This window comes from Chelon labrosus (genome assembly GCF_963514085.1).
Source record: "Chelon labrosus genome assembly, chromosome: 10".
NCBI lineage: Eukaryota > Metazoa > Chordata > Actinopteri > Mugiliformes > Mugilidae > Chelon > Chelon labrosus.
In genome coordinates, this window is record NC_140360.1 from 9,713,048 (window position 1) to 9,740,679 (window position 27,632).

General features: G+C 42.5%; 1 protein-coding gene across 1 annotated transcript in view; it reads right to left on the reverse strand.

Annotated features, from left to right (window-relative positions):
• cntn3a.1 (contactin 3a, tandem duplicate 1) overlaps positions 1 to 27,632 on the reverse strand; it is an 88,572-nt gene that overhangs the window by 15,796 nt on the left and 45,144 nt on the right. Inside the window, exons 6-12 of the mRNA XM_084554317.1 lie at positions 26,978 to 27,181; positions 25,901 to 26,003; positions 25,430 to 25,614; positions 22,786 to 22,925; positions 16,639 to 16,768; positions 12,654 to 12,804; positions 5,372 to 5,499 (exon numbers count right to left, since the gene is read on the reverse strand). Of these exons, the coding sequence (XP_084410443.1) occupies positions 5,372 to 5,499; positions 12,654 to 12,804; positions 16,639 to 16,768; positions 22,786 to 22,925; positions 25,430 to 25,614; positions 25,901 to 26,003; positions 26,978 to 27,181 (1,041 nt within the window). The remainder of the gene's footprint in view (positions 1 to 5,371; positions 5,500 to 12,653; positions 12,805 to 16,638; positions 16,769 to 22,785; positions 22,926 to 25,429; positions 25,615 to 25,900; positions 26,004 to 26,977; positions 27,182 to 27,632) is intronic.

Consider the following 27,632-nt stretch of genomic DNA (forward strand, 5'->3'; position numbering starts at 1 on the left):
CCTCTTCCAGACTATCCAAACAGTCAGTCAGCAGTATACTTATATTCTTCTTTGTGCTAGCTTGCAATTATTTCTTTATGTTCCCTGGACTTGAACAAACAGCAGCAAAGACATACCACACTGAAACACTGTTGGAGATTTTATCCATATTACTTTTGTGTCTGGCAGTGATCTGTGTTGCATTACTTTCTTTGAGTTTCTGAGCTTTGTCATATACACTGATCAGGCATAACATTATGACCAACTTCTTAATATTGTGTAGGTCTTCCTTGTGCCTCCAAAACAGTTGTGTTGACTCATCAGAGAATGGACATGGGCCTTCCTTTGGGTCCTATGGGTTGAGGGAAGGGGCCTCTGTGGATCATCCCACAGATACTTGATCAGTTTGGGATCTAGTGAATTTGAAGTTTTTTGAAGTTATTCCAAAAGCGTTTTTGTGTGTGTGCCTTTGTCAGGCTGCATCCTGCTGGGGATGGCTGCTGCCATCCAAGAGTGTCATTGCTATGAGGTGAGGGGGGGTGCCTGGTCTGGTCTAGGTGGGTGGTACGTGTCTAAGTAACATCCACATAAATGCCAGGTCCAAAAGTTTCCCAGCAGAACATTGTAATGTCACAATATGGTCGATGATATTCGCTTCTCCTGTCAGTGGTTTTAATGTTGTGGCTGATCGGTGTATATAACTTAACAAGAGGGGAGAAGCAGATAAACAAAAAACAAGGAAAAAGGGATAAACTCCAACACCATTATGCCAGGTCATTTCACAGTCTATAATTTGGCTCTGTTTGTGTGAGCCAAAAAGCCATCCTATTTCATCCTATTTCATCCTCAGCATGGTGTGCATCAACATAATCTTTGGTCGCCTCAGCCGGGCGTCTTATTTAACAGAATTGCGATGCAGACAATTCAGCACAGGGCGAGAGGCCCAGACACCGGTCCACTGTGAATTATGCATGCATGTCATAAACATCTAATGGACAGGCAAGCCAATGCAGCATGTCGCGGGGAGTAAAGGTCTATATTCAGCTCTGTCAAAACAAGCCACCTTGTTTATCTCACATCCCGTAAGGAGAACCGACTGGTCATGGCAGTGCATCCTAGGTGAGTCTTAAGAAAGTTTGGCACCAGATACAAAATGAGAGGAAACTTTCTGCTTACGATTGCAAAGCTGTCACCCTCGTTTCCTGTTATGACTGGAAGGAAATTCACAAATTGGCTCCCTCCTTCACTGCAGTGTGCCGTGTGAATGGCAATTCTCATTCTATAAACCTATGGAACAACATTTTTACGTTCAAACAGCCATAACAAGCTGTAGATCAGAGACGGCTAAGAAATAGATTGCCAGCTCGATTGGCACAGCAATTGCAGAGATGTGTCACTACGCCTGAATACACACATTATGAGGCGGCGGAACCTAAACAGTACGCCTGGGGTTCAGTAAGTCAAAATAATCCATCAGGGAAGAAGTGGAACATCAGCCACCGACTCCTGGTGGAATCTCAGCAATGATTTAATGCTGGAACGCCGGATGAAATGTGAACAGAGAGTCTCCTGTTATCAGGATGACCACCTTTTATGTTGGTGTGGCTAAACTGTTATGGTTGTTTACTTTCATTATCAGTCACTTGGAGCTCCATTTATGGCCTGGTGATGAATTAGAAAGTCCAATATTTAATTTTTCTCAGCTCTGTTTTGGTCATTACTAACTTTTTATTAACTGTGTGTGTCTGTTGTTTGGTGCTGGACAGAAAGTGTTAAGTGCTTTTTGCTTAAAACTGCTAACACGTTTCCCAGCAGTTGTGTCAGGACACAGGGTGTCCTGTGGTGTCTGGCAGCAGAATATTGTAAGTGGAGGCTTCGGGTGCTATGGGTTAAGGGGAAGGGCCTCTGTGGATCAGGTTTGTTCCAGTGTGTCCCACAGATACTTTATTAGGTTGGGATCTAGGGATTTTGGAGCTCCATTTATGGCCTGGTGATGAATTAGAACATCCAATATTTACTTTTTCTCAGCTCTGTTTCTGTCTTCACTAACGTTTTATTAACGGTGTGTTTCTGTTGTTTGTTGCTGGACAGGAAGTGTTAAGTGCTTTCTGCTTAAAACTGCTAACACGTTTCCCGACAGTTAAATAATGGGCTGAATCTATATAGAGCTATAGAGCTCTGTGAAGATGGAGGAGAAGCTGCAGATTAAGGAAGTATTAAAGGGGAACTACCGTTTTTTACAACCTGGACCTTTTTTCTGGCATAAAATACGATTGTTTACTCACCCATATAACTGGTGTTATTTGGAGTCCTTCGGAAAATATTTAGCTCCAGTGGAGCACCGGGTATGTCCATACAGTGGGAGTGACTAGGGCACCGAAACGCAGTCTCTAAATAACGCATTATCTGCCGCGGAACTCGTTCATTTCACCAATATTTTGTTATGATACGCTAGTGCTGTTCCCCGTTGAGTCCGAAGTTACCTGTTATCTATTCGCAGACGTGCAGCAGTTTGTTGTTATTTGTCCAGCTGTTCCTCTCTCTGCCTCCACATCCTCTTTTCAACAGCTCCTTATCCATATACTCTGGCTCAAAACAGTAAGGATGTCCATCATAAACAAAGTCGTCGCCCACAACCTCAGAATCGGAAAATATTCAGCCATGTTGCAAAAACCTAGCAGCAGCAAATTACAGGTAAACAAGCCGACCGGCGCTCAGAGATGACACCATCCAGGTCAGAAGTTAGTAGGTCAATCTACAGACCCCGGATGATGATAACAGGTAACTCCGGACTCAACGGGGAATAGCACTATCGTAACAAAATATTGGTGAAATGAACGAGTTTTGCGTCAGATAATGCGTTATTTAGAGGCTGCGTTTCAGTGCCCCATTCACTCCCACTATATGGATATACGCGGCCCTCCACTGGAGCTAAATATCTTCCAAAGGACTCCAAATGACACCAAAGTTATATGGGTGAGTAAACTATCGTATTTTATGTGAGAAATAATGTCCAGGTTGTAAAAAACGGTAGTTCCCCTTTAAGTATTAAGATTATGGAAGACTGTTGTAAAACAAAACTGTTATTTTCAGAAAAAATAAAGTTTCCTATTATTTTATAAAGTAAATATTTAATTGTCTAAAATGACATAATAATAAATAAGCAAAAATCAGGATACATTAATCTCATTATCTAAAGCAATTTTTTTAATTCATTGTAAATAAGGTGTTTTCAAGTGTTAACCCGAAGGGAGAAGCTTTGTAACATTAAAAAGTCACAATACATACTATTTTATGAGTTTACCGTGCCCATGTAAATCCTTGTTCTACAAGATAAATTAATGTATATTTTACATTCCAATTGTGGCCAATATTATAAACACACATACAGATAGAGTGTATATAAGCTGTAACAGAACCATTCGCTCGTGTAAAGAGGCTGAGGGGGAAAAAAAAAAAGAAGAAGAAGCAGAATTTGGCTTCTAAGCAAACTCATTTGCAATTCAAAAAACCCGTGAAGAGGAATAACCAAAAGGCATTTTAATAGAGCAGTGTTGTTGACTCCGCTCTTTGGAAAGACCTAGAAAATTCCTTGCACTGCAGAAGTGTGTGATTTAAATGGATTGAAGTCTTAAAACAAACCGAGCACGGCTATGAGCCACTGTGTGTGCAAAAAAAAGAAAAAAAGAAAAAAGTATGAATTAAACATTATGGAATGAATGAATGCAACGAGTCTCGTGCCTTGCCCTCTTGTCAGGCTCTGCCAATCAACTAATTGGATTGTATCTGTCAGGTAAGGAGAGGTTAGTCTTAACAGCAAGTTTGATTGACTGCTGGTTCATTTTAAATGCAAAACTACAGGGTTGTGTCTCGCATCTATTTACAAGACTGACAGATTGTTTTGTCTTCCTCTTGAGAACCATACAATAAATGACAGTGTCAGCTTATTACAATGGACGGATGACAAAAGAATGATGTACAAATGGATTTCACAAATGGGTTAACAAATAATAAAAATACACTTTTAATGTTTTGTATATTAGGTTTTGATGTAACTGATAAGAAATTGATGAAAAAAAAATTATAAAGGGGAGGTGGTTTAGGCTTCTGGGTCAATTTGACGCCTTAGCTATGGCAACTGCGTAGAGTATACGCAGACCCTAACCTCGCCAAAATGTAACTACACGCCGTGGCGACACAGACCGTAAGAGCCGTGATTGGTCCGCTTGGTAGTAGCGCGTTTCTGCTTTAGTATTTCCGGCTGCTTCTCCATCCCCCACTTTTGGATAAAAACTACATGCATCATTTTTCCACTTTTATTAATTATACACCAGCTCACATCAAGGCAACAATGTGCATACTTTCTCTAAATGGCAAACAACACTAGCTTGCTCGTTAACACAGATAACCACTGGTGTGGGTTTTTTTTCTCACTGGAGAGCACTTAAAGAAGAAGAGAAGTGAGTGACTTTTGACGCGGATATCGACCTTACAGCACTTGGTACAACACATAGTGTATGTAGGTGATGCATGTTACAAGAGAGATTGACATAAATGAAAAAAGAAAAAAAAAAAAGAATGAATAGAGCTGGTCTAAGAAATATTCACTGTAGAAGACAGGTGTTTTGTTTGGTATAATATATGAATTGATATATCATAAGCAGGCTGGAGAATAATACATGACCTTCAGGTGGGAACAGATAACTATAATGTGCTCAGTGCATCGTAGCATAGGAAGTCCCCCAGCAGCCTAGACCTATAGCAGCATAACTGCTATAGAGATGGTTCAGGGGGTGACCGGTCCTTGTTGGGTCAGCCCTAACAACAGCATTATCAAAAAGTAAAGTTTTAAGCCTAAACTTCAAAGAAGAGAAGCCTTGTGAACCCCGACTGGGAGCTGGTTCCCCAGGAAAGCAGGAGAGGAGCATGATAGCTGAAAGATCTAGCGCACATTCTACATTTCCTCCACCAAAATAATGAATTCATGTCTTGTAGCTGTAGACATTTCACTGCATTTCTGTAACTACTCTATTTCTGAACAAGAGCCCAAGACTTCCTTTCTTTTTTTAGACTGCAATCCTTTTCCTGAATGTTTTTTTTTCCTATTCCTTTCTCTTTTTTTTAACTGGAGAATAAGACATTTTTCTTTGTGGCCTCCTTGGCTCCTCCGCTGTCGTAGTTGCAGTCGCCCACTACGACATGAAATGGATCACTACAGGTGTACCACAGCGGGAATGACGGCACAAGACTAGGGATTTAAAACTCGGGTAAACTGCAAAATGGAGAGAGATCCACCTGCCGCCGTTTTGCTTTTTCAGCACTGAGTGATCTTGTTTGGCAAGACCTTGAATTCATTATAACTTTTTACTTCACATGAAAAATTAAATCTTACCTTTAACCAACAGGCTGCCGGAGCTGCTCGCCACTCCAAACTGGTTTCTGGCGACGCACGTGTAGAGCCCAGCATCCGTTTTAGACACATTGGAAATCCGCAGGCTTCCGTTATCCAAAACCATGACCCTGTAGACCAGATATCAAAGACTCCTGTATATAAACCGTGTATTCAAAGTGCATAAAGAGTTAAAATGTTCAAAAAGATTTTTAACTTCAGTCTGGAGCAGATGTCGGAGAGTTTTAATTGGCTCCCTGCGCTTCGGGATGTATATAGAAGCTCAGCGTGAAGAGCCACAGTTTGATCTGTCACCACTGAATTGATAAGAGAAGAGCAAGATTTCTTCATGGAGGGAAAATCTTTATTTGAGTTCATGGGGATATCAAGCGGGATCCACTCTGCTCTTTAGTGTAAGTGTCTACTCTACACGATGGTTGGGACACCTCAGCCTTAAATGCACACTCAGTACAGGAAAGAAAATGCAGCGGAACATCAATTAAAAGGGTTTGCAGCCTATAATAAGTCAATTAAAGCCTAATTTGAGATTAATTATAAAAAAGCTATTCATCTCTAACCTGGATAAAAGCTTTACAAGGTAATCCTACCACCAGCATCCAGCCCAGTTGGCGTCTGGATTTATTCCATCCGAGTCTTGCATGCATCATTAAATTTTCCACCAGCAGAGAAGCAAATAAGACGTGCCTGGTTGTGTGGCAATAAAAGAAAGTTGAACCTCTATGACAGATCACACCAGCGAGTCCAAATTACCAAGATTCCTATTTCATCTGCTGGCAACATCAGTCAAGCTCAACAGAGTTCATCTGACAGAGAATGAGAGCGAGCGCCGCCGTTGCCACACCAGGCAACAAGGTATTTGAGGGATATGAAGCCAAATATGAAAGATAGTTAGCAACGGGGTACTGCTTGAACGCTTCACATCTATTCGTTTGTCTTGCGGAGTTTTCTTTCCCATCTGATAACCATTATTTCATTGCACAGCAACAATCAATTGATCTTCCTTTCGCTCAGCCGCTCACATTTAGCTCAAATCACCAGCATTTTTTTTAAGCATAACTACAACCCGTGAACTGCTTTGTCTGCTATTTTATTTTAAGCATTGTCAGTATCGCGAAGGGGGGCAATTTTCTAAAAAACAAAAACTCAATGCTCGGCTCCAGGAAAACATTGAAAATATTCAGAGAAAGAGTCCTTAAAGCATGTCTGTGTCAACGAGGCCTTGAATGAGCGTGGGCACAAATAACTTGTAGGGAAATGCATAACGGTATTTTTGTGTATTTTGATCACAGTCAAGGGTAGAGGATAAAAGAGGAAAAAACATTTAAATGGGAAAATTGTTGGGCGAGATCCACACGTCTGACACGACCAAACAGTTCACAAAAGAGAAGTGAACGACAGGGTCACAAGTGATGGAGGCAAACAAAATTGAAATAAATGGGCTGATTAATGCTTTTTTTTGAACGGATGCCAAACAAGCCTTAATTTGCCCGAGTGAAAAGCAGGCGCCCCGCTGCGCAGAATGCTCAGATTAAAAGCTAAAAGGATTTATTCATGCTCTCAGGATGTCGATCGGGGGCAAGAGAACCGGTTATTTCGCATCCGCATTTCATCCCAGGAACGATCTCGTATCAGTAATTCCGGCTTGGTTTTAATGTGTTACAAAACTATTCAGCTTTAAGACGTATGGTTAACGCTCCATCCTTTTGTCAAGGAATTCCAGATGGTTTATAAAAACATATTTTCTTCCTTCTTCTCTCTCTTCTTTGATCACTCTAATTACTGAAGGTAATCTGTCACCAGCGCTCGAAAGATAGAATGACTGAAGTTTTTGCTTACTCGCCGCTTTCGACTGTTTCGAATTGTTCTCTGGGGCTTCTGTCATTCCCTTACTGTGCTTCCTCAAAGTAAATACTGGTAAATAAATATGGTCTAAACGTGTAAAGATCTGTCAGAAATAAAATGAGTTTTCTTTGCTACTGCCATTTCTCTATGCCTCTATAGGGCTGGCAATCTTAATTTGGCTCGTCAGTTTGCGTGAATGGGCTGTGATCGACAGGAGAAGCGTCCTAATGTAATCCTAAACAATATTGTCTGGGATCAGCGGAGAGGCGGCGGCAAGAGATACAACACGTCAAATTATTAAGGCAGTTATAAAACCGCACATCTTTTCTTCTTATTTATTTTTCACCAGAACACGTAGAAAGACAACAATCCGATATAACTGCTGAGAGTATTTCTTCAAACTGTTAGGAGGATGCACGGTAAACATATCTGCATGTAAAAGACACATTAAATAAAAACACATATTCTTGGCTAAATGGTCACTTATTTCATATTTTTCAAAGGGAAGTTATGCCTAAGACACAGCAACACATTTCCGGTGTGCCATTTGCACCAGACGCCTGTGGCCAAAAATTCTATTTGCACCCGGGGTGGAGGGTGGACCTGTCATAGAGGCTATTTACCCCCTGGTGTATAGCACGGCTGAGACAAGCACCCAGGAATCAGAAGCCAATCCTTGGAACTAGCAGGAATGCAAGTAGAAAGGCTTTTTCTAGGCATGGTTAACATTGTGAAAGGGTTTATTTGGATCCAAACTTTTTTCAAAAATCTTTCAGTTCAATCAGGAAGAATAATCTCTGTCCTTCTCGGATCAGCTCGCTATGAGAGTTTCCAGCTTAACCGCTCAGATTTTGCCAAAAATCTCAGCCAATCACGTCACTGCTGTCAGACTCTGACAGTATGCTCTCCTCTGCTGCTGTCAGCTGTCATTTCGGCTTCAAATTGCTGTAACCCTCGCCTCCGTTCGCCTCCAGTCTCCACATCCTGGGCCCGGGTTGAGCGCATCAGAGTCCGCTCCTCATCCCATCCAGATCAACAGCGTTCTCTTTTTCTTTATCATCACCACCAGTGCCAAGATCTGGGAGTTTTCTTTTACTATGCACAACCTTATCCTCTGCCCCTTCAAATCACCAGAGACTCTCGTTTTTACTGCTCTCCTAATTTGTAAAAAGGTTTAAACTCGACTGTCACCTTCAAATGGGACACAAACCTGAGTCGCCTGCGCGAAGAATCCCGCGCTTAACCCATTAATCCCTCGCGTCCTCTTGGATATGCTGGCTTTTCCGCTCCTTACACTACCTCCCCTGACTCTGCTACTAGAGGCGCGCCAAAGCTCGGTTTATAAATAGCCTCCGACTGTTTTCACCGTGACACAAACACATATTCTCCTTTCTTTGCACTAAAACGTGAACTACACTTCTATCAGAATGTGCCTTTATCCCTATTCTCTGCATCCATGGATAGATGCGAATGTTCATCCCTGCAGTTTGGGAAATGGGGAATTACTGTACATATGGACATTGTGAGGATCCTGAAATACATGGACTACCCCATTAAGATATTTAAGCCTGTACGTGATTGTACTGCATGGTTGCACTTGATAAAAGGAAAGTAAACGAAGAAGAAAAAGAAGAAGAAGAAGAAATAAACGTGCATTTTATTTTTAGAAAGAGGATTGGGAGATTTGCCATCCTTATTTTAGTATAAAGTGTCCCGATTTGATAAAGTTCAATACTTTTGTGAGCACTACTTGACACCTAGCGAGTATCAACATAGAATAAATATTTTCAGATAAAGTACACGATAGGATAGAAAACATAACTTAAGTTCACAGCTAAAGTATATTGTGTACTGGCAGCGATGGGCCGACAACACATGGGAGAAAACAAGCCGATAAAAGGTCAGCGACCCTCACTGAATATCTGCTGCGCTTCCTCTGGAGAATGAAAAAATAATAATAGAGGCAGGAAAAGTTAGTTGCTACAGAGCCCATCTTTCAGTTGTCATACCGAAGCCAAGAATCTGCCTTTGTGAGATGTCCTCAAGCAACACTGCCCCCCCCCCCCAACTCCGATCTCCCCGGAGGAGGGAGCAGACATGAAGAAAAATGCTCTGCAGGGATCAATCAAATATCACACTGTTAAAAAAAGAATTCCCTTGTGCAAACACAAAAGACGCTGCTTACTGAACTAATAATAACCAACAATTTGACACCGTCTTATCAAAGAAATTACAAAGACACAAAAGCCATTAAGCCTCATGAGCACAAATTAATATTTCACGATGTGGAACAGTCGTTACACTGACGCCGCAGTTTAGCTGATAAAACGAGGATCACGACCATGTGTTGGGTTTGCTGTGCTGAAGAGGCACACCACAACAATGAATGCATTCTGCTTGCAGGAGAAATGTTATTGACATCTTTGATGGATGAAAGGCGGAGACCGCTACAGCTTGTGTGAAGCCAAGCTACAGGGAAGAATCTCTACAGTTAATTTCTTCAGTCTCAAAGGTCATGACAATTTCATCAGGTTATATTTCAGCTATTTTTTACGCCGCCTTTCAGCAAATTCCAAACCACATTTGCGTCCTTACAAATTAATAATCCCACTGACAAATGCCTCGTCCGGCAAATCCTCAGCAGAGGCTTCACCTTATCTTCTAACCTGCGTAAGATTGTGTAATGTAGCAGAACAAGCGTTTCCAACATTGGATCTGAGCAAGAAATTCAACACTGCGATCTAAGAGATCCCTCCAAGGCAATGGGGAACTCCTAAAATGATCAAAAATGACCTGTATCGCTTTAAAGGCTGGAAGAATTAAAATGCATTAGCCTCTTCGACGGCGGCACCGATTCCCCCTGCAGTAGGGGGGTATTTTCTCCTAACTGAACCGAGGGGCTCCCTTTGTAATGGGCTATAACAAAGAGTTATGGATATGAGATGTCACAGGGATAAGACTTGCCATTAAACTGTGCAGTAGCCTATGTCAGTCTACCTTCCACACCAAAGCTACAAAGGAACGGCAGCAAGATAAAGATGTAAGGAGCATTAGCTGATTGAAATGCTTTCACTTTGTTCCTCTTCGTCTCAAGGGTTGCCCCGGAGCAATTAAGGTATTGGGGGAAATTTGTGGGCAACATAAAAGCTTGAACTGTGTGATGTAGTAAACAGGCGTTTACCTCAACCTCACTGGCCGGCGTTAAAAGTGAGCTACTGGCTGTAATCTAAAAGCCTGCTCCTTCTCTCTGTGGTGTAACAAAAAACCAAGAGGCTGCAAATGAAAAGCATTATTTTAACCACTTAAAAAGGATTGCATAATTAAGTCAGTATATTGCCGGGCAGCTTGCGACGTACTCAAGCACTGCTTATTTCACCGAGCAGCGATGCACATTCGGTTTTGGCAACACAACTGGAAAGCGCTTTTGCGGCGCATTATGCGATAAACTAATAAGTAGCGTTTAGCATAACAATCTTAAACAATGTGGTGCGATCTAAAGGTAATATTCCTGAGAGCTGTTTCCTACATCCGCTCTGCAGTCGCTGGCCAGCAGTGGTCAGCAGTGAAATTAGATTAGGGTGAGCACTTGATCGTTTACCTCATAGTTCTCCGCGTAAGTGCACAGCAACCCTGTTATACGTCTATCTTGTTATACATGTAAAGGGATATGAGCTGATGTAGGCATCGCCCCTGCATGATTTCATTAACTAATCAGATCCGGCTTTGTTCTTAGTTGATTTGTTTTTTCCTACTTCAGATCCTTGAAAACATTATCCTTGGAAGATTAGAAGGTATTATGGGTACTTTAGTTGAGCCACTGGGATGGATTAGCGTTGTGCCACTGCTGTAATAGAATTGGTAACAGCCCCATTTCGATACGGAGGAAAGTAAATGCTAACGAGCCGGGAACAAGGGAATGGGCTTGCGAGAGATGCTGCAATAATGTCAAAACCTAACATCTTGCATGCTGCTCACCCACTTCAGGGCCGCGCTGTAGTGGCAAATCTCAAATGGGAATTCCCGCCTTTATGGGCGTGATTGATACTGTACATTGCGGTATGGATGCGTGGATGATAAATCTGCAACATTTAGCAGACGTTCGCAGAACACGCTGTAATCCCGCCTGCAAACGGAACATCCCTCTCCTGCAACCAAGATGCGTCGGCCTGGCATTGGTATTAACAATCAGATTGCAGCTTTTAGTTTCCCCCAATGTGCGGCCCGGCAGGTGGAGTTCAGACATGACTACACTGCGGCACTCCCGCTGTGCCGAGGTTGGGTGTTGAAAAGATGTCGAGCCAATTGAACAATTAATCCCCGTGAAAAAAGGAAACATGGACCCCGACAATATCGGCGCATGCGGCGGCAGGTGTGCTTCGCCTCCTACTGGCACGCTCCCGCTCAACATAAAGATGTTCTCAGGGAGAAAGTGAGTGAATTTGTGTGGACCTCACCGTGCACTGTGGAATGAGAGATTATAAGAGCACGTCTGAAAATGTAGGCTTTTAATAGAGTAGCGCATTGGGTTTTTTTCGGTTACACCCGCTTTAATCTTGTCGAATGTTTCAAGCTCGCGAGAAAATATCAAGAGAGGCTACCAAACGGTGACATCTCAGGAATATCTTTCCCGTGCCTGCCTCTCCATGCCCTTTCCACTTTAGACTGTGTTGTTTATAGAGGTCTTGCGGCAAATCTGCACACTCCCCTGTTTGCTGCAATGTGAGAACAAACTGTATAAATCACTGACTTTATATCCTGCTGCTACCTTGACCAGCATGTTGTCTTCAAGCGGGGGAAGTTGTTTTTCTTGTCTGATTAACATTTTGTTTTTCCTTTCCAGCGCACAGAGGCATTGCATTGATCTGCACTTAACCTGATTTCTAATAAAACAAGGTGTCCAGATGGTTACCCTCGCGTTACCACCACTATCACAAAGGAATATATGTTGAGCAGCTCTCCATTGATCAGTCCTTTCGGGTATTTCACCCGCTTCTTCTGCGCCTCACTGGTGGTCTGGATCATCGTCTGCCTTGTGCTTTAATGACCCTCCAGGCCTTACATGCTGCTAATGAGCTGATGGATCAGTGCATTGATCCAAGTGCGGCAGTCTAGGAATGCCCAATTACCTTAAGTAAACAGTGCAGAATCCGGCTCTGTGCACAGCCAAAGGAGCAATGCACAATGGAGTTCAGGGGAGAAATGTAGATGTAGAGGGAGAAAAGTGCAGAACGTGTTATGCAATTCAAATTGCATTGTGTCACACTGTGATTCTGTTCCCTGCAGTTTGTCACCATGAATATCAAGCAGGGAAACATAAAATAACAAGTCAATGAAATACTATTCTGCAAGTAAAGCAGGCAAACTAAACAACTGCGGCTCCACACACAACACATTTAGAGCTTTACACAAAGAAACCTGGTACCTGTGGCTCTCTCTCAGGGCTTCTTTCCCCTTCCTCCATGAAATCACGCCCCGAGGAGACATCCTGGGCTTGCATTCGATTAGAACGTCGCCACCCTGTCGGGCCAAAGTTTGGGCCTTCAACAAGTTCTGGGAGAAGTCTGGGGCGATGGCTGACGAGGAGACAGGTGAGAGAGGGATGTGAATATTATAAGGGAGGCAGGGGAGGAAGAAAACAGAAAAAGAGAGGTTTAATTTACCAACTGAGCAAAGGGAGTAGGACTACTGCAGAAGAGAATGGAGGAGCTTTCTAAAACATGCAGGTCACTCCATCCATTAGGAGTGACCTGCATGCTCTCAGCTCTCACATCTTTTTTCTTTTCACACGCATATGCACTTGTTTGCACACATGCAGAGACAGAGCCTACTGCACACACAAATGCAGCAGAGCAGACACGGTACATCATTCACAAGAAGATATTCTATTTGAATAGAAGGTGTTTTTCCAGTTCTGTGAATTTTCCTTAGAAGGACATTATGCATTATGAATTAAACTGTGGGACTGTGTGAAGCGAAAAACGAGAGAACGTAAAAGGAGAAGGAGGCTTTTGTTGCCGCTCCTTTAGGCCTTAATTACTAAGGCGCCGTCGTCTGGAGCTGTTTTGTATGCGCACCGACTCAGCAGAACGCTCTTCAAAGTGAATACACAGCCTGGCGCCAGTGACAAGGCTGAGCACCTGCCGACGTATGCCGCCGCACGTGCACACACGTGCGCACACATGGGATGATACGCTTGCGCTCACGCACACTTTGCTCCTTGCAATTATTTCCTGACACTATGTGTGAAATGCCAGCTTTTTCTCCAGCGACACAACAAGTATTTGTCATACTCGTCTTCTCTCCAAACACATGGGCGGAATTTATAGGAACTCATATCTTAAAGCGCAGGTTTGAGTTATGGTTTAATTAAATCTCGTTGCTTGTGTGTCTTAAAAAAAAAAAGTAGCAAGGTACAACACATTTTAAAAAAGAATCGGTGGGCTAACATGCAGAATAATTTATGCTGGCCATACTTTGTTCTTGAGATGAGTGTTTGACGAGTAGATAAAAAGTTCTGGTTGCGCGCAGAAGGATGAAAACTAAAACAGCCTGGTGATCATTACGTAATAAACAAATACAGCAATCAAAGTCTCCATCATTTGGCTATTTTCATGCCTGATGATCGATTGATAAGTTGATTATTCTACAAAACATTTTACTGGTTCCAGCTTCAGTGAAGTTCTGCAATACTGTGACGAGCATATTTTGGTTTTGGACCCTACTGTGACTGTTGCATTTGAAATAACAATGCTCGAGACTATTAAGATTTGGCTTTAATACAGACGGCCTACTTTAAAATAACTGAGAGCAAAGCACCAGCTCTTTCATCAATTATAACTCCACTGTGCACAGATGATGTTGTTAACTACGTTGTTGTTATTCCTCTGTCCAACACCACATAAAGCCTGTCCAATCAATTTGGTCGGTTATCCTGGCGGCTCTTTGCAGGAGCATAATCAGTTCCCAACGGAGTGGTTCCAGACCAACCTTCCGTGAAAAAAATAATTGTGGGCATGGACATTTTTATGGATTCCAGGTTATTCTGTGCCTGCATGTGCTCTCCACAGTAGCAGGTGGCAATAGTCTGTATTGATCACTTAAAAGGGGCGGCCAGATGAGCTAGGACTAGCTGAGAAGCTAGGTAGCCAGAAAGAGCTACAAACCCAGTTAATACAAAGATGAAAACAAGAGCATCCTAACTTAATCGTTTGCTTAATTTCTTCCCATCCGTTTCTCTTCTCAGGCATTTGCTCACTAAGCTGAACAGCCAACCAGAGTGATCTCTCTCTCACCACCACCCTTCGTGGCCTCTTCAACATAGTGCCAATGGTGCAAGTCAAACCGCAAAGACTAGGGTCAAGGACGCTTATGGCAAACGTTGGCATTTTGGTTTATGCCCCTGCATCAATTTGACGCCTACGGTGACAACCCAGACCCTAACGGCGTAGCCTGATGTACACCTCCCCAGAACTGTAACTACGCGTTGCGGCGACGTAGAGTGCAAGAGCTGTGATTGATTATTTCCGTCTGATTCGCCATATCCGCAGTTTTCGTATTGATTGTTTTGGATCAATGAAGATGGAACCCATGGAGGAATCGACGAAGCGAAAGTCGCCATTGTTGAAAGTGAAGCAGGAAAGAATTAACCCGACTGGTGAAAAAGACACAGCTCCGACTAGCGTTTGGGTGGCGTTTTTACAGAGCAAGACAGACTGACGAGCACACAAGTATAAACGGCTTGCACCGACGTAACCTATGCGTGTAGGCTACACCGTCTACGTCCCTCAGAGGCATAAACCACGCTTTAGACCAACACATTTAAGAGTAAACCTGCACAGTGGCTGTGTGAGCTCTTCACTATCAACCCTGCCTGCAGAGAGCACATGCAGTTGTTTTATGCTGAGCTGCTAATCAAAATTAAGTGCGTTTTTAAGCACAGAGCATCTAAAGCAGCTGTCAGGGAGCAGCTTTGACAGACTCCTAATAGTTTGTTTTACTAATGCCATTGTGTCAAACTGCCAAAGCAAGCGCCGTGTGTGCTTAGACAAGGATGGAAAACAACATTTTCTCTTTCACCACATGCTTATATAAAATGCCTCCAGTACAGTCTGCAAGATAAAGGTCTGCATTTAATTTGCAATTAGTCCTCTTTGCAGTGTCGGTTATCTAAACTTTGACATTAAGCTTGCTGTCCATAATTATGTACTTCTCCAGTCAGTAACTATAAAATAAATTAAATGTCCATCACTTTATGGCATAAAAACTTCACTGGAGTTAGAGATTGTCTAATGCCTTCCTGGAAAATACTGAAGTCCGTAGTACTGTGAGAAACACGATCTGGTTTACTTTAAATAATATAAATTTAACTTGACAACATGCAACTCTGATATCCTGATCTGCTCTTATTGCACACATCTGATCTGCCCCAAGCAAATCAGTCAATTTGACTTTCCCAGCTGATGGACAAGCATCAAGTGTTGGGGCTGTGGAGCAGTGTTTAGAGAAGCTGCTTTGGAACCGTGAATTCAATCCTTACTATGTTCATGTCTGCGTTGCCTTAAACAAGCACCCAAAACCCCTAAAACTGCTCCCCAGGCACCTTGCATGGCTGTCCACTGCCATAAGCATGCTCACTTGGATGGGTGTGTATACACCGATCAGCCACAACATTATGACCACTGACAGTAGAAGTAAATAACATTGACCATCTAAGAATTCAATGTTCTGCTGGGAAACCTTTGGACCTGGCATTCGCGTGGATGTTACTTAGACATGTAGCACCCACCTAGACCAGACCAGGCACCCCCACCCCATAGCAATGACACTCGTTGATGGACATCCCCAGCAGGATGCAGCCTGACACAGGCACACACACAAAAACGCTTTAGGAACAACTAAAAATAATATGAAAAACAGAATAAGGTGTTGACCTGGACTCCATTTTCACTAGATCCAAACTGATCAAGTATCTGTGGGATGATCCACAGAGGCCCCTCCCTCAACCCATGGCACCCAAAGACACCACAGGACACCTTCAGAAGGACAATGTCCATTCTTTGATGATTCACAACTGTTTTGGAGGCACAAGGGAGACCTACACAATATTAGGACTGTGGTTTTAATGTTATGCCTAATCGGTGTATATACACATGGTAAATAAAGTTGATTTCATTTGATTTAAAAAAAAAAAAAGGACAGTCACTCGGTGTCTGTTCAACTAGTTTTAAAACGAGAAAAGAGCAATAACAAAATAAATATATATCGGTGATCATTTGGCAAAAAAAGTTGCTGACATTTGTAGCAAATGTTCTGCCAGTACGAATGTGGGTGTAGAGACACGGCCTCGAGTTTAACTCCACTGAGAGGATTTCGAGGAATCAACAAAGTCTTGCGTGTTTTGGTCTTACCTATGACACGTAGCTCGGCGTTGGTGAAGATGCGGCCGTGCTTGTTCTCTGCCACGCACTGGTACATGCCGATGTCAGCCAGGTTCAAGCTACTGATGGTCAGTGCTCCGTTATTCACCTGAACCCTGTCCTGCTGAACACACACACACACACACACACACACACACACACAAACATGCATTTAACATCAAAATGACTCAAAATGGAAGCAGCTGAAATGACCTGACAACAAACACTAAGCAGGCACTAAATTTGGAGAAGCAGCAGAGGCAGCTTGAGTGGTTGCTGCTAGAGTGCAAATATATTGCCCACTACCATCTGAGGTTTATATTCAATCATCTGTTAAGAAAATCCTCGGAGCTCGGAGGAGTGTCATCCATGGCGGGCAATAATTCAGCGCGTATGAAATTAATTCCCAGGACCATCATGTGTTCATAAAAAAACATCATTATACAAACATAATAAAGAGAACAGACAGGCTCCTAGAATTTCTATGAGCATTTCAATTCACAAATCTTCTTCTTTGTACCTACTCAAGTCTGACGTCAACAAAGCGATGTAATCGTCGGGACTCTAAGCAGCTTTATTTTTACACCTTTATGAGGATGACAGTCTTAATTACAGCGGTGACACATACATTAGGGGAAATAATTATTTGACCCCGTGCTGTTTTTGTAAGTTTGCCCTTGATGAAGAAATTAATTGCCCATATTAATCGCTCCTGTAACCCATTCCAGCCTTGTGCAAGTCTACAATCTTGTCCCTGATGTCCTTTTGATAGCCCCTCGGTCTTGCCTACGGCGATAGAGAGGTTGGAATGGAAGACATTGATTCTGTGGACAGGCGTCAGTGTTTCCCCTACAATTATATTAGGGCGGCCCCGCCTTTGAAGGTCAAGTTAATTTTATTTTCCACATAGCGCCACATCTCAACAGAAGTCATTCAGGTTGTTCTTTTATTAAACAAACCAAATAGCTTCCCCCATCCCCCCCTTAGAGGCGTAAACACTGGATGTCTTTTATAAACACGACGAGTTGAGATTAGGAGCACCTTCTTAAAGTGACAGGACTAATTTGTGTGCCGCCGACACAAAGTTGGCAGGGGATCGGTCTCTCTCAGTTAAAATTAAAAACTATACACCGTTCATTTCTTGGTAAGTTGGCAAACTTACAAAATCAGCACGGGGTCAAAGAATTATTTCCACCATTGCTTCCCTGCTGTACCGAAAGCACCAAAACTAAGCAATATCGCTGCCTTCAGCTTTTACTTAACGGGTTTCATTACTTCTACATTTATTTTAGAAGTAATTTAACTGTTTAAAATATTGTTTTCTGTGGAACTTGAATGGATTAGATCAATAAAACGCGGCCGATGTAAATGTTAGTTCTCAGTAACACTGCGAGAAAATGCTTTTTTACAAGAGAAGCTTATAAACAGTCCAATTAGTGGCACAGCTGTGTGACAAAATATATGATAATAAGACAATGCCGGACCAAAATGGCTCTGTGGTGGGTAATTAGGTCTATATATGGCCACTTTAAGCACTATGACGCCAAGTGTGTTCATTCTGATGAACGGCCTGATTTAATTCTTGCCTTAGCCGCTCGTTTTTCGCTCCTTCGGGGGGTTGATAATTGAAACATTGTTAATTTTCTGTGGTCTTAATAGGCCCGCAGTGACTTGATGAACCCCCCTCTGCTTAACATAGCACTCAGACATTATCAAACGATGGCTGAAATCAAACCTCTTAGGAATTAATCAGGAATAAGCAGAGCCATGCGGGAAGCTCTGTTCTGTACTCCACCGAGTATCATAGTGTTAGCTTGCAGAGAAAAAAAAAAAAAAAGCTCAGCGTGTGATTCTGTTAGTTTAAAAATAAATATAGTGCATGCTAATACTGAAAAACACCTACACAAAGCACAAATAGTAATAAGAGAACCTGAAAAAGTTCTTCTTTCCCCAGTGCTCCTTTGACCTTTACAGAATTCTGCACTTCTCTCTGCTCCCTTTTTATACGTATGTCAATTTGAGTGTGGCAGCACTCATTGTTCTCGTCCTTGATCTTTCCATTGAGTGTAGCCAGACCTTTTAATGTCACTGACAAAGTAGTCCGGAGGGTGCTGCCGCCAGTCTGTCTGTCGTTAGGAATCATTACAGCACTGCCACTTGAAAAGACAAGGACTGTCCCTTAACATCAGTCAAAGACACTGCTGAGTATTTTCAAATAGAGTCCTTTCTGAAGCCCAGTTACAAGATGGACACATGGCTGACCTGGCGCAAAAGTCGCCGCCAGAGGGGGTCCTGGGTGTGGGTGGATTCAGCAGTTTCCAAGTGGAACACAACAAGTCCCTGGGTTTTTGGCCAGGACTTTGTGCTCATATGTGTGTTGAAGGGAAAAAAAAAGAATTATAAAGAGAGATAGAGGAACCATGGTGACTTTGAATAGATGATAGATAGTCCTTTTTAAGGCTACACAGTGCAAGGGCCCAGGGGGATGAAAGAGATGAACGAGATCTGTGTAAGTGCATGGCCTGGTGCCACACTATCCTGTACCCAGTGCCCCGTTAAAAGAAAAACCTTCAGAGATTCAGTGGTGACTCTGTCACAATCTCTTTAGCATTGGAGACAAATGGCGTGTTTCCCCAGCCTTGTCAGCATCTTTAATTATGCTTGATACAAGTACTGATCCCAGTGCAGAGGCTGGACTGAATACATTCTAGAGAAACTGTGCAGATGGCAGGTAAGAAAAGCACATCCTCATGTATGTTACTAAAAGGGGGAGCTGATGTTGTGGTGGAAAAACACAAGCACGAGTCCTTGTTTCGCCGGGGTGACATTTTGAAGTGACAGCCCTCCTCTCCGCCATTTAATTCCCTTGGACGGGGCCCAAAAATAAGACGGTAAGAGAGGGAAAAGTGTGAAGAGAAAATCTTGAAAGAGAGCGTAAGAAAGAGAAAGACAGCGACGGAGATGCTGAGATAGAGAGAGAGAGAGAGAGAGAGAGATAGAGAGGTAGGAGTAGACTGATCCATTCTAATGAGGAATAACAAATGGCCCCCTTGGCCTTCCTCTCCGTCTCCCTCTCTCTCTCTACATTGCTGACCTTTGGGTTTGGAAATTGATTTACTGTTGCTGCGGTTGACGGTGGCATTTTGAAAATGGTAACACCTCGCCTCATTAATATAGCCACATGTACAGAGAATATGTTACTTTGGCTAGCCGCCGAAGGTAAAGGTATTTTTATGTTGTTATTTACAAATCAATACCGGAGTTGCAGAGGTGGAGTGATAAGTGTTCCCCGTGGTTAGGGATGTGCGGCAAATAGATTTAGTGACCTTTGTCGGCCCTTCAGATGAACCGAATATCCGACAGCGGTGACTGACAGAGAGATGAAATGTTCATTACAGCTATGTCTGTTTACACAAATTGAAATTTGAGGAACTTGAAATTTGAGTGAGTGGGTATCACTAATGCCGCACATCAATAAGGTGATGGATTTGGCCTTTCTGTGTTGAGTTTGTTCTCCCTGCACCTCCATTGGTTTTCTCCGGGTGCTCCAGCTTCCTCCCACATTCATACATGCGTGGTAATTGGTGATTCTAAATTAACCGTAGATGAGTTTGCCCTGTGATAGACCTGTGACCTGTCCAGGGTGTACCCCGCCTCTCGTTCAGTGACAGCTGGGATAGGCTCCAGACCCCTCCAGCGGCAATAGAAAATGCTTGATTACTGCTTCTGTGTCATTACAGCAAACCATTAAAGAGTCCCCTACTCTGGAATACTCTTCAGTGCTTATTCGCTTAAATGCAGCTCTCTAATTACTTTAAACACATGTCCAACAATCCCGCTTTTGGGCTCATTTCCCTACCCAAACACTGACCCAAGCCATGACTGTGATTCACTGGAGCTGTTCTTTTTAGGCAGAGGGAACGCTCACTCCAGCAGCACAATAACACAAAGCAAGGCAAATTGCCTAAATGTGAAATGCACTTTAGACAATAAGGCATTTTTCACCCTCCCCGGAGAAAAGAGACTTAATGATAAAATTGAGAGTAGCAGATAGGAGAGATTGAGCGCTAAATTGTTGACAAAGTCCCTGGTTGACGACAGGCAGAAAATGGCATCACTTTGTTGGTTTCTTTGCAAAACACATACAAACACCCTCCCTTAACACGCGCACACACACTTGTACTTTTGATGCCAAATTTAGTCCCAAGCAAATACAGCCATTTCAAAGTGACACGTTCTTGCCAAGTAAAAGCCTGGGACTTGGAAGCGTTACTCGCTTCTGAGCAAAATGAATCCGGCGAAACTGTGCAGTTACACAAGATGTGTCCTTTAAGCACAATGACTCTGTAATCGTATCATCTTTCATTTTACACATTAAATTGCGTTCATCTCTGCTGACTGAACTGCTTAAGGCTTGTTGTCGTGAAAACAGCGCTGACAATCGAGCAAAAAGATTTAAATAAAAATCGGTAAAATCGAGCCTTGAGCAGGTTTAAAGTGCTTGTTGGCAAAATACACCTGAGTAAGATTTGATGTTAATCAAAGACGGGGCATATGGGCATATGTATGTGTCGGGGGGAAAGGTTGATAGCTTCTGGCATAAATACACAGTAGATAACAGTGTAATGACAACAATCCAAAGCAAAGACGGAGTAGGCAATTTACTGAATTACTGCAGTTAGTTAGAGTTTTTGTGTTTGAACAATGTGAATTGAACAACTCTCTGCAAATGCAGGTGACATTGGCTGTCATAATTTCCTTTGAGTTGCCTGTGTTTTTTAGGACCTAAAAAAAAAAAACCCACTCAGTGAAAATGTCTCTATGACATTCTGATGCTCGCTCCGAGCCCACCTCCAAAACCACAACTAAAGACCTGCAAACTTCCGATGCCTCATTTTCCAGTGTCACCCCGTACGACAAGACAGGGCACAGATGGAAGGAAATTACAGAAGCGCTGGCATTTCATAGCGTGGAAGCCGTATTACCCATTTACACGGTCGAAAAGCCTAGGTTTGTAAAGATGTTGAAAACAATCAATCGCAAGTATGAACCGTTGAGCTGCGAATATTTTGCAGAGGTGGCATTCCCCTGAGAAGACTGCTGCGTATCCGGAAAAGATGTTGTTGTACTCAACAACGACAGATCTCTGGACCAGCTGACTGTTCATTTTATTGACAAAGACCATAAGTGAGGCTGTTCTTATATTATTCTTGCGCTCAACAGCGACACATATTGCCTAGCACCAAAGCCTCGGGATGGAGTTTTGTGAGCAGCTAAGTTATGAACAACAATAGTCATACAGTCAGTGTAAGATCCTTCTATTTATTCTGTTGCAAGCATTCTTCATTATTTGCCAATACCACAGATTATTTATAAAGATGGACAACATGGCAGCTCCTCAAAAGTGAAGCCAAAGCAAGTAGAGCTCCCCCTAGTGGCTGGCTGCAGTATAGGTCATAAGCTCCACCCCTCTTTGTTAGTGGATGGGACTAAAACACTAAGATACACTGCAAATATATTTTTTTCAAGGATTGTTTCTGTCATTTTAGGTAGTTTATACAATGCTAATATATACTCAATGTCTGAAAAGTGGCGTTTTAGGTAGTTATTTGATGCTATAGAAACAGGACATGACATCATGATGACTACATGTTGCCTTGCCAACTGCTCTGTGAAGCAGACCCGTAGGTCCCTGAGAGTAGGAAAAATGTTATAAATACATAAGTACAGTGTATAATCCAACATTACATTGATTTTGATCTTTAATTAAATGAAAACGGGAGTGAGTCTGGCAGAAGAGTGGGCGGGTCATCAATAATGTTGGCTCTGTGTGGCTCCACTCTTGGACCGTATTGCGAAGACTCTGGCTCCAAACTCGCAAGATAGCCCCAATAAACTAGTATCAGTTTGGCCAATGCAATGAAGTGGGGATGCATTGTCATATTTATAGTTATATACAGTCTATGGCCAATACCGGTGAACACTGTTGCACACTGGTTGTGTGACTTCACCTGGAATCAGACTTTTTGTTTTATCTGTTGCTTTTGGGAGAGGAACATCGTTGAATGGTGGAGTGAATTGAGGAAATGTTTTCATTTGTTAGGTCATCAAAAACTCAATTCAAGACATATCCCTCACCTCCATGGGGTCCAGGGGTTCTCCGTTCTTCAGCCAGCGGTACGAGGGTTTGGGCTTGGCGCTGGCTTTGCATTCCCACACCAGAGTGTCATCGATGGTCTTCTGAACATCCTGAGGCTTGTCCGTCAGGTGTGGCGCGGCTGCGGGGGGTCACAAAACCACGTATTCTAAATGGACACTTTACTTTAACGCTGCACAGATGCTTTGGTATTACCAGAAAGCAGCAGTTTTAGAATAAATCAATGAGTCAACCAAGCGGGCAATTAGTTCATTAGAGAAGCATCGGGGTACGAATCATAAATCCACTTCCAATTAACCTGACGCTGACCTCTACTTGGAAAATATTTAAATGTAAACGACTGTATAAGGTTATCACAAGCACAAATCAATTGTATGTGGCTGAGACCACTGGCTTTAAGGGTTCAAAGCTGAACAATACAACACAGGGTTTGCTACAACCAGTCTGACATTGCCATATACCGGTTTACTGAGCATATTTTATTTCTTGTGAGGCAAAAAATGAAAGGGCTGCAATTCATTTTTTTAACAATGCACTTATAACACAGGTTATATTCGCTTTGTGCCACTTGAAACATCAGAAATCCATTGATAATATTCCTCTATATTTATGAAGCTGGTCTTACTGTCACATAAATGACTGGCATCTTATCTCTGCCGACAGTGTGAGAAGAGTTATGGATCATGAAAAACATCACCATAAATACAAGTTTCTCTGCCGGGTTCAAGGGGAATGGTAAGAAAGATAGTCTGTGAGTCTGGCTATCTGCTTGCCTAGTCTTGATAATGTAACAACAATAACTGGATAAATGTGTTCATGGTTTTTCTATGTCAAGGACATTTTAGCAGGGCCAATACTCACCTACGCGCAAGCCAAAGCTCTTACATTTAGAATAGTCGCTCTTTATATTTCCCACATACAATAAAGTCTCTCCACATCATAATGTTATGAGAGAATCTGTTTAAATAAATTGCACGTAGTTGTAAGGAGCCAAGACGGAGATCTGAGTTTTGATTTGAAAGAGAAGCAAGCCGCCACATCCTGTCAGAGAAGTTTTGTTCCTGTCAGTTTAAAAGATGAAATCATAAAACCATTAGATTGCCTTCAGCAGTGTGTTGGTGATTAATTCCTAACTTCGCAAGGAGTGCCACATGCATTTCCTTAAGTGCATTTGACTTAGTAAGAATACATTCTGACTCGCTCGAGTAATATTAAAAAGGCTTGCAGCAGTCAAATATAAGACACTCGAGATAATATTTTGTTATCTTTTCAGGAATAGAAAAATGAAAGGAACACATTTGGCATATGAATTGAATTAAGTAAACGCATCAGTATATAGAAACAGTTCCTTAACAATATCCTGATAAACTCAGACCGACAGAGAGGACATTGATGTCACAGAAGTTATAAATGGCTTCTCCACAAACTCAGGCTGATTGTGTCTGAGCCTATTTAAAAGCAGCAAACAGCTCGACCATGAGCTCATGTCTTAAATCCCCGGGAACAGCAGAAGGACAATTAAGGAGGAAATCAAAAAAACAGAGGCCACCCTTTATTGTTACTGTGCTCGTGCTGTTTGGTCGTGGCAAACACCACATCCCCATATTGATTCTCCCCCTTCTATAGAGTTGATGGATGTCCCACATGCTCCTGTCTATGGGAGTTTAAAATGAGATTACAGATTTTTATCACCTGGCAGCCGGTCAGTGTATGAGGCTTTGAGGTGAGACAGGACTTAAATCTTACAAGGAGAAACATGGCTTCCACAACCCCAAAGGGGAGGAGAGGCCATTAGATACTTAGTGCTGCGAGCTGCAGAAAAATGATGGCCTTGTTTACAAAATGGCCGTAACGGCGTCTTAGCATTTTACCTTGTTTAAAGCCTTCTACATAGTGATGGTACACTACAAAGTAACTCATGCTTTGTCCTCAGCCTACCTACAGGTACTTTGAGCATTTCATCTTACCCACAGGTGCTGCAAAAAATCTGTATTATCATATCAAAGGCATGCCCCTTCACAGGAAAGAAAATATCTAGATTTGATTTCAGTCAAGCGCATCCTAATAGGGCCTTGTGGGCAGACATTATCAATGCATAAACTGCAAAATAATGGCGAGAGAAGCCATTAAAATCCCTCATCAAGGGCCATTAAAAGCTTCCTCAGAATATGGGCTATAAGTCCACTATTGGTAAGGGGGAAAAAAATCACCTTGCCCTGAAAGGTGGTGTAAATCTGAGAGCACTGAAGCCCCCTGTTAGCTGCTGGCACAATAAAGAGCTTGTCAGAAATGAACTAGTGGTAATAGGTTAATTTACTACCGCATTCCCCCTATATGATGCAGTTCTATACAGACTCTAATAAAAGCTACATATTGCTTGACAACAAATAAAACCTTCTGCTATACTCACACCAAATCCACATTTTTTCCTTGCAAGATTTTCTATCACGCTTCACAGCAGTGATCTTTTGAGGGAGGTTTAAATGAGGGTATGCATCAATTGGTGGAAGATTTGCTAAAAGTACATGATATGTAAAGAGGAAGACTGAGGAAGACTTCATACCCAAGACAAGAGTTGTGAAGCACATTTTAGATCAAAGTCAGAGAGAACATCCTCCTACTCACCGTAGAAAGAAAGCTTTCCCTTAACCGAGTTTCTCCCTCTGCTGTTTTCAGCCACGCATTCGTATATCCCTGCGTCCTCCTGCTGGAAATAAGGGATCTCTAGAACTCCACTGGCTTTATTTATGTCCACCTTCCTGCCAAAGGAGGCTCCATCCACTCTTCTCCAGCTGATGGTTGGCACTGGGCTAAAGACAACACAGAGCACGCAAGCTTAGCTTAGCAGAAGTAAGCTATATGATGCCAGTGAATAATGAATAACAGCAGTGTGGCATGTCACTGTTTCATTAATATGAGCGTTTCTTCCCTTTGTATTCTGTGTGTGCGGCACAAGACTAAGTCATTAAAGTCTGAAATGTACTCTCAAAGTCCCTCAACATGGTCTCTACACATTACTATGCAGCTTTCACTGGTACAATAAGCAACTCATGGTGTATTTATTATTGTGGCATAATACGGGAGAGTGGGACGTACTTTCCAAGTGCAAAACATTCCAGTTTGACAGTTGAGCTCTTAGCGACGGGGACAACTTCAGGGAACTGCACTTCGATCTTTGGCTCGTACTCGCCCATTACACCTGGAGTAACAAAGAGAAAACACAGACCTGAAGCCACGTATGTCTGAAGGGAATTCTTTCAGCTCAGGGCCTGAAAAGGTCACTCTAAACAAGATCAAAACAGAGTTTCTATGACGCTGTCTGAAAATAAGAAAGCTTTCAGAAATTATAGCTCTCTTTGAGTTCTTAGGTTGGAAAATGTCTTGGGAGAAAATACGAGACTGTATTTTTTCTGACCCCTCTCGTAATTATGATATAAAATTAGTTAATTACCAGTAAGTACAGTGCAAAACAGACCTGCAAAAAACATTTTTTGTGGTCCTAATTGACAGACATAAACAGGGTACAAGACCATAGACAGAGCAACTCCTCAAAGTATAGGTCACCCCCCCCCCCCCCCCCCACACACGTGAAATAATATAATACTGATGTGTGTCCATTTTTCTGATAAGTTTGGTTTTAGTTAGTTAATTAGTTATTTAACGCTGGGATGTGTTGCCATGATGACTACAAGTTGCCATGCCAACTGCTCTGTGAAGCGGTCCCGTAGGGCCATGACAGTTGGAAAAAAATAGAATATGACTGCAGTGCACAATCCAACATTTCTTTGTAACTGGTGGAGGTAGAGCAGAGCGTAGTGTTAATGAAGCGATGACACGAGTGAGTCTAGCGGAAGTGTGGGTGGGTCAACGGCAACTCTACATGGCTGCACTACTGCCGTACTGCATAGACTCTGACGCCAAACTGTCAAGATGCCGCCGCCCATATCCCAGGAAAATAGCGCCAATGCAAGTTAAGTGAGGAGGAGGAGGTGTAGTCCATATTTATATACAGTCTATGGTACCCACGCATAAATTTGCCACTGCTAGCCAGGTAATCGCTAGTTAAAGTCGTTGCACCTATAATTTTAAAGCTGTACTACCTCAAATTCTATTCTGGAAAAAAAAAAAAACTTCTCCATTGTGCATATGTTCATTAAGTTTCTTTTTTCATACCGTCAACTCGCAGGACGAGAGGTGTGGGTGGCCCTTGAACACTGCTTTTGGTGACCGTGTTGGTGACCACGCAGGTGTAGTTCCCTACATCAGAGGGTTCCACTTTTGCGATGAAGAGGTTGCCCGTCTTCTGGGACACGAATCGCCGCGTGTCCTGGACGACAAATGACGGGTACTCATTGAAAATCCATGTGAATGTAAGCTCTGTGAACGAAAAAACAAAAAACAAAACAATGACATCCAATGTGGGCAACACTCGAAAAATACATACTGCTTTATGCATCATCTGCCCTGCATGTACAGACAACATGTGATTCATCAGCAGTCTCATCACTTCACTGTGAGTGGATGCCTACAGGGATAAAGCAATTAGCAGATTGTCCTGAGTGCCAGCCTTCCGTGATTAAAAAACACAATTCATAATTGAAGAGCAATTACTCTTGCTCACTGTTAGATAAATGTCTTTAATATGATTTCACAAGTCCACCACGTTGAAGTGATGATGCCGATAGTGTGAATAACTGGCTTTTCGTAGGAGTAACCGGAATGTTATGCCCTGTCTAGATGTTGCCATAGATACCAGTGAAACAAGAAATTGGATCTAAGAAGTTCTGTTAGAGTTGTAGTTCTGTGAATTTAAAGGTTGTGCTGCAAT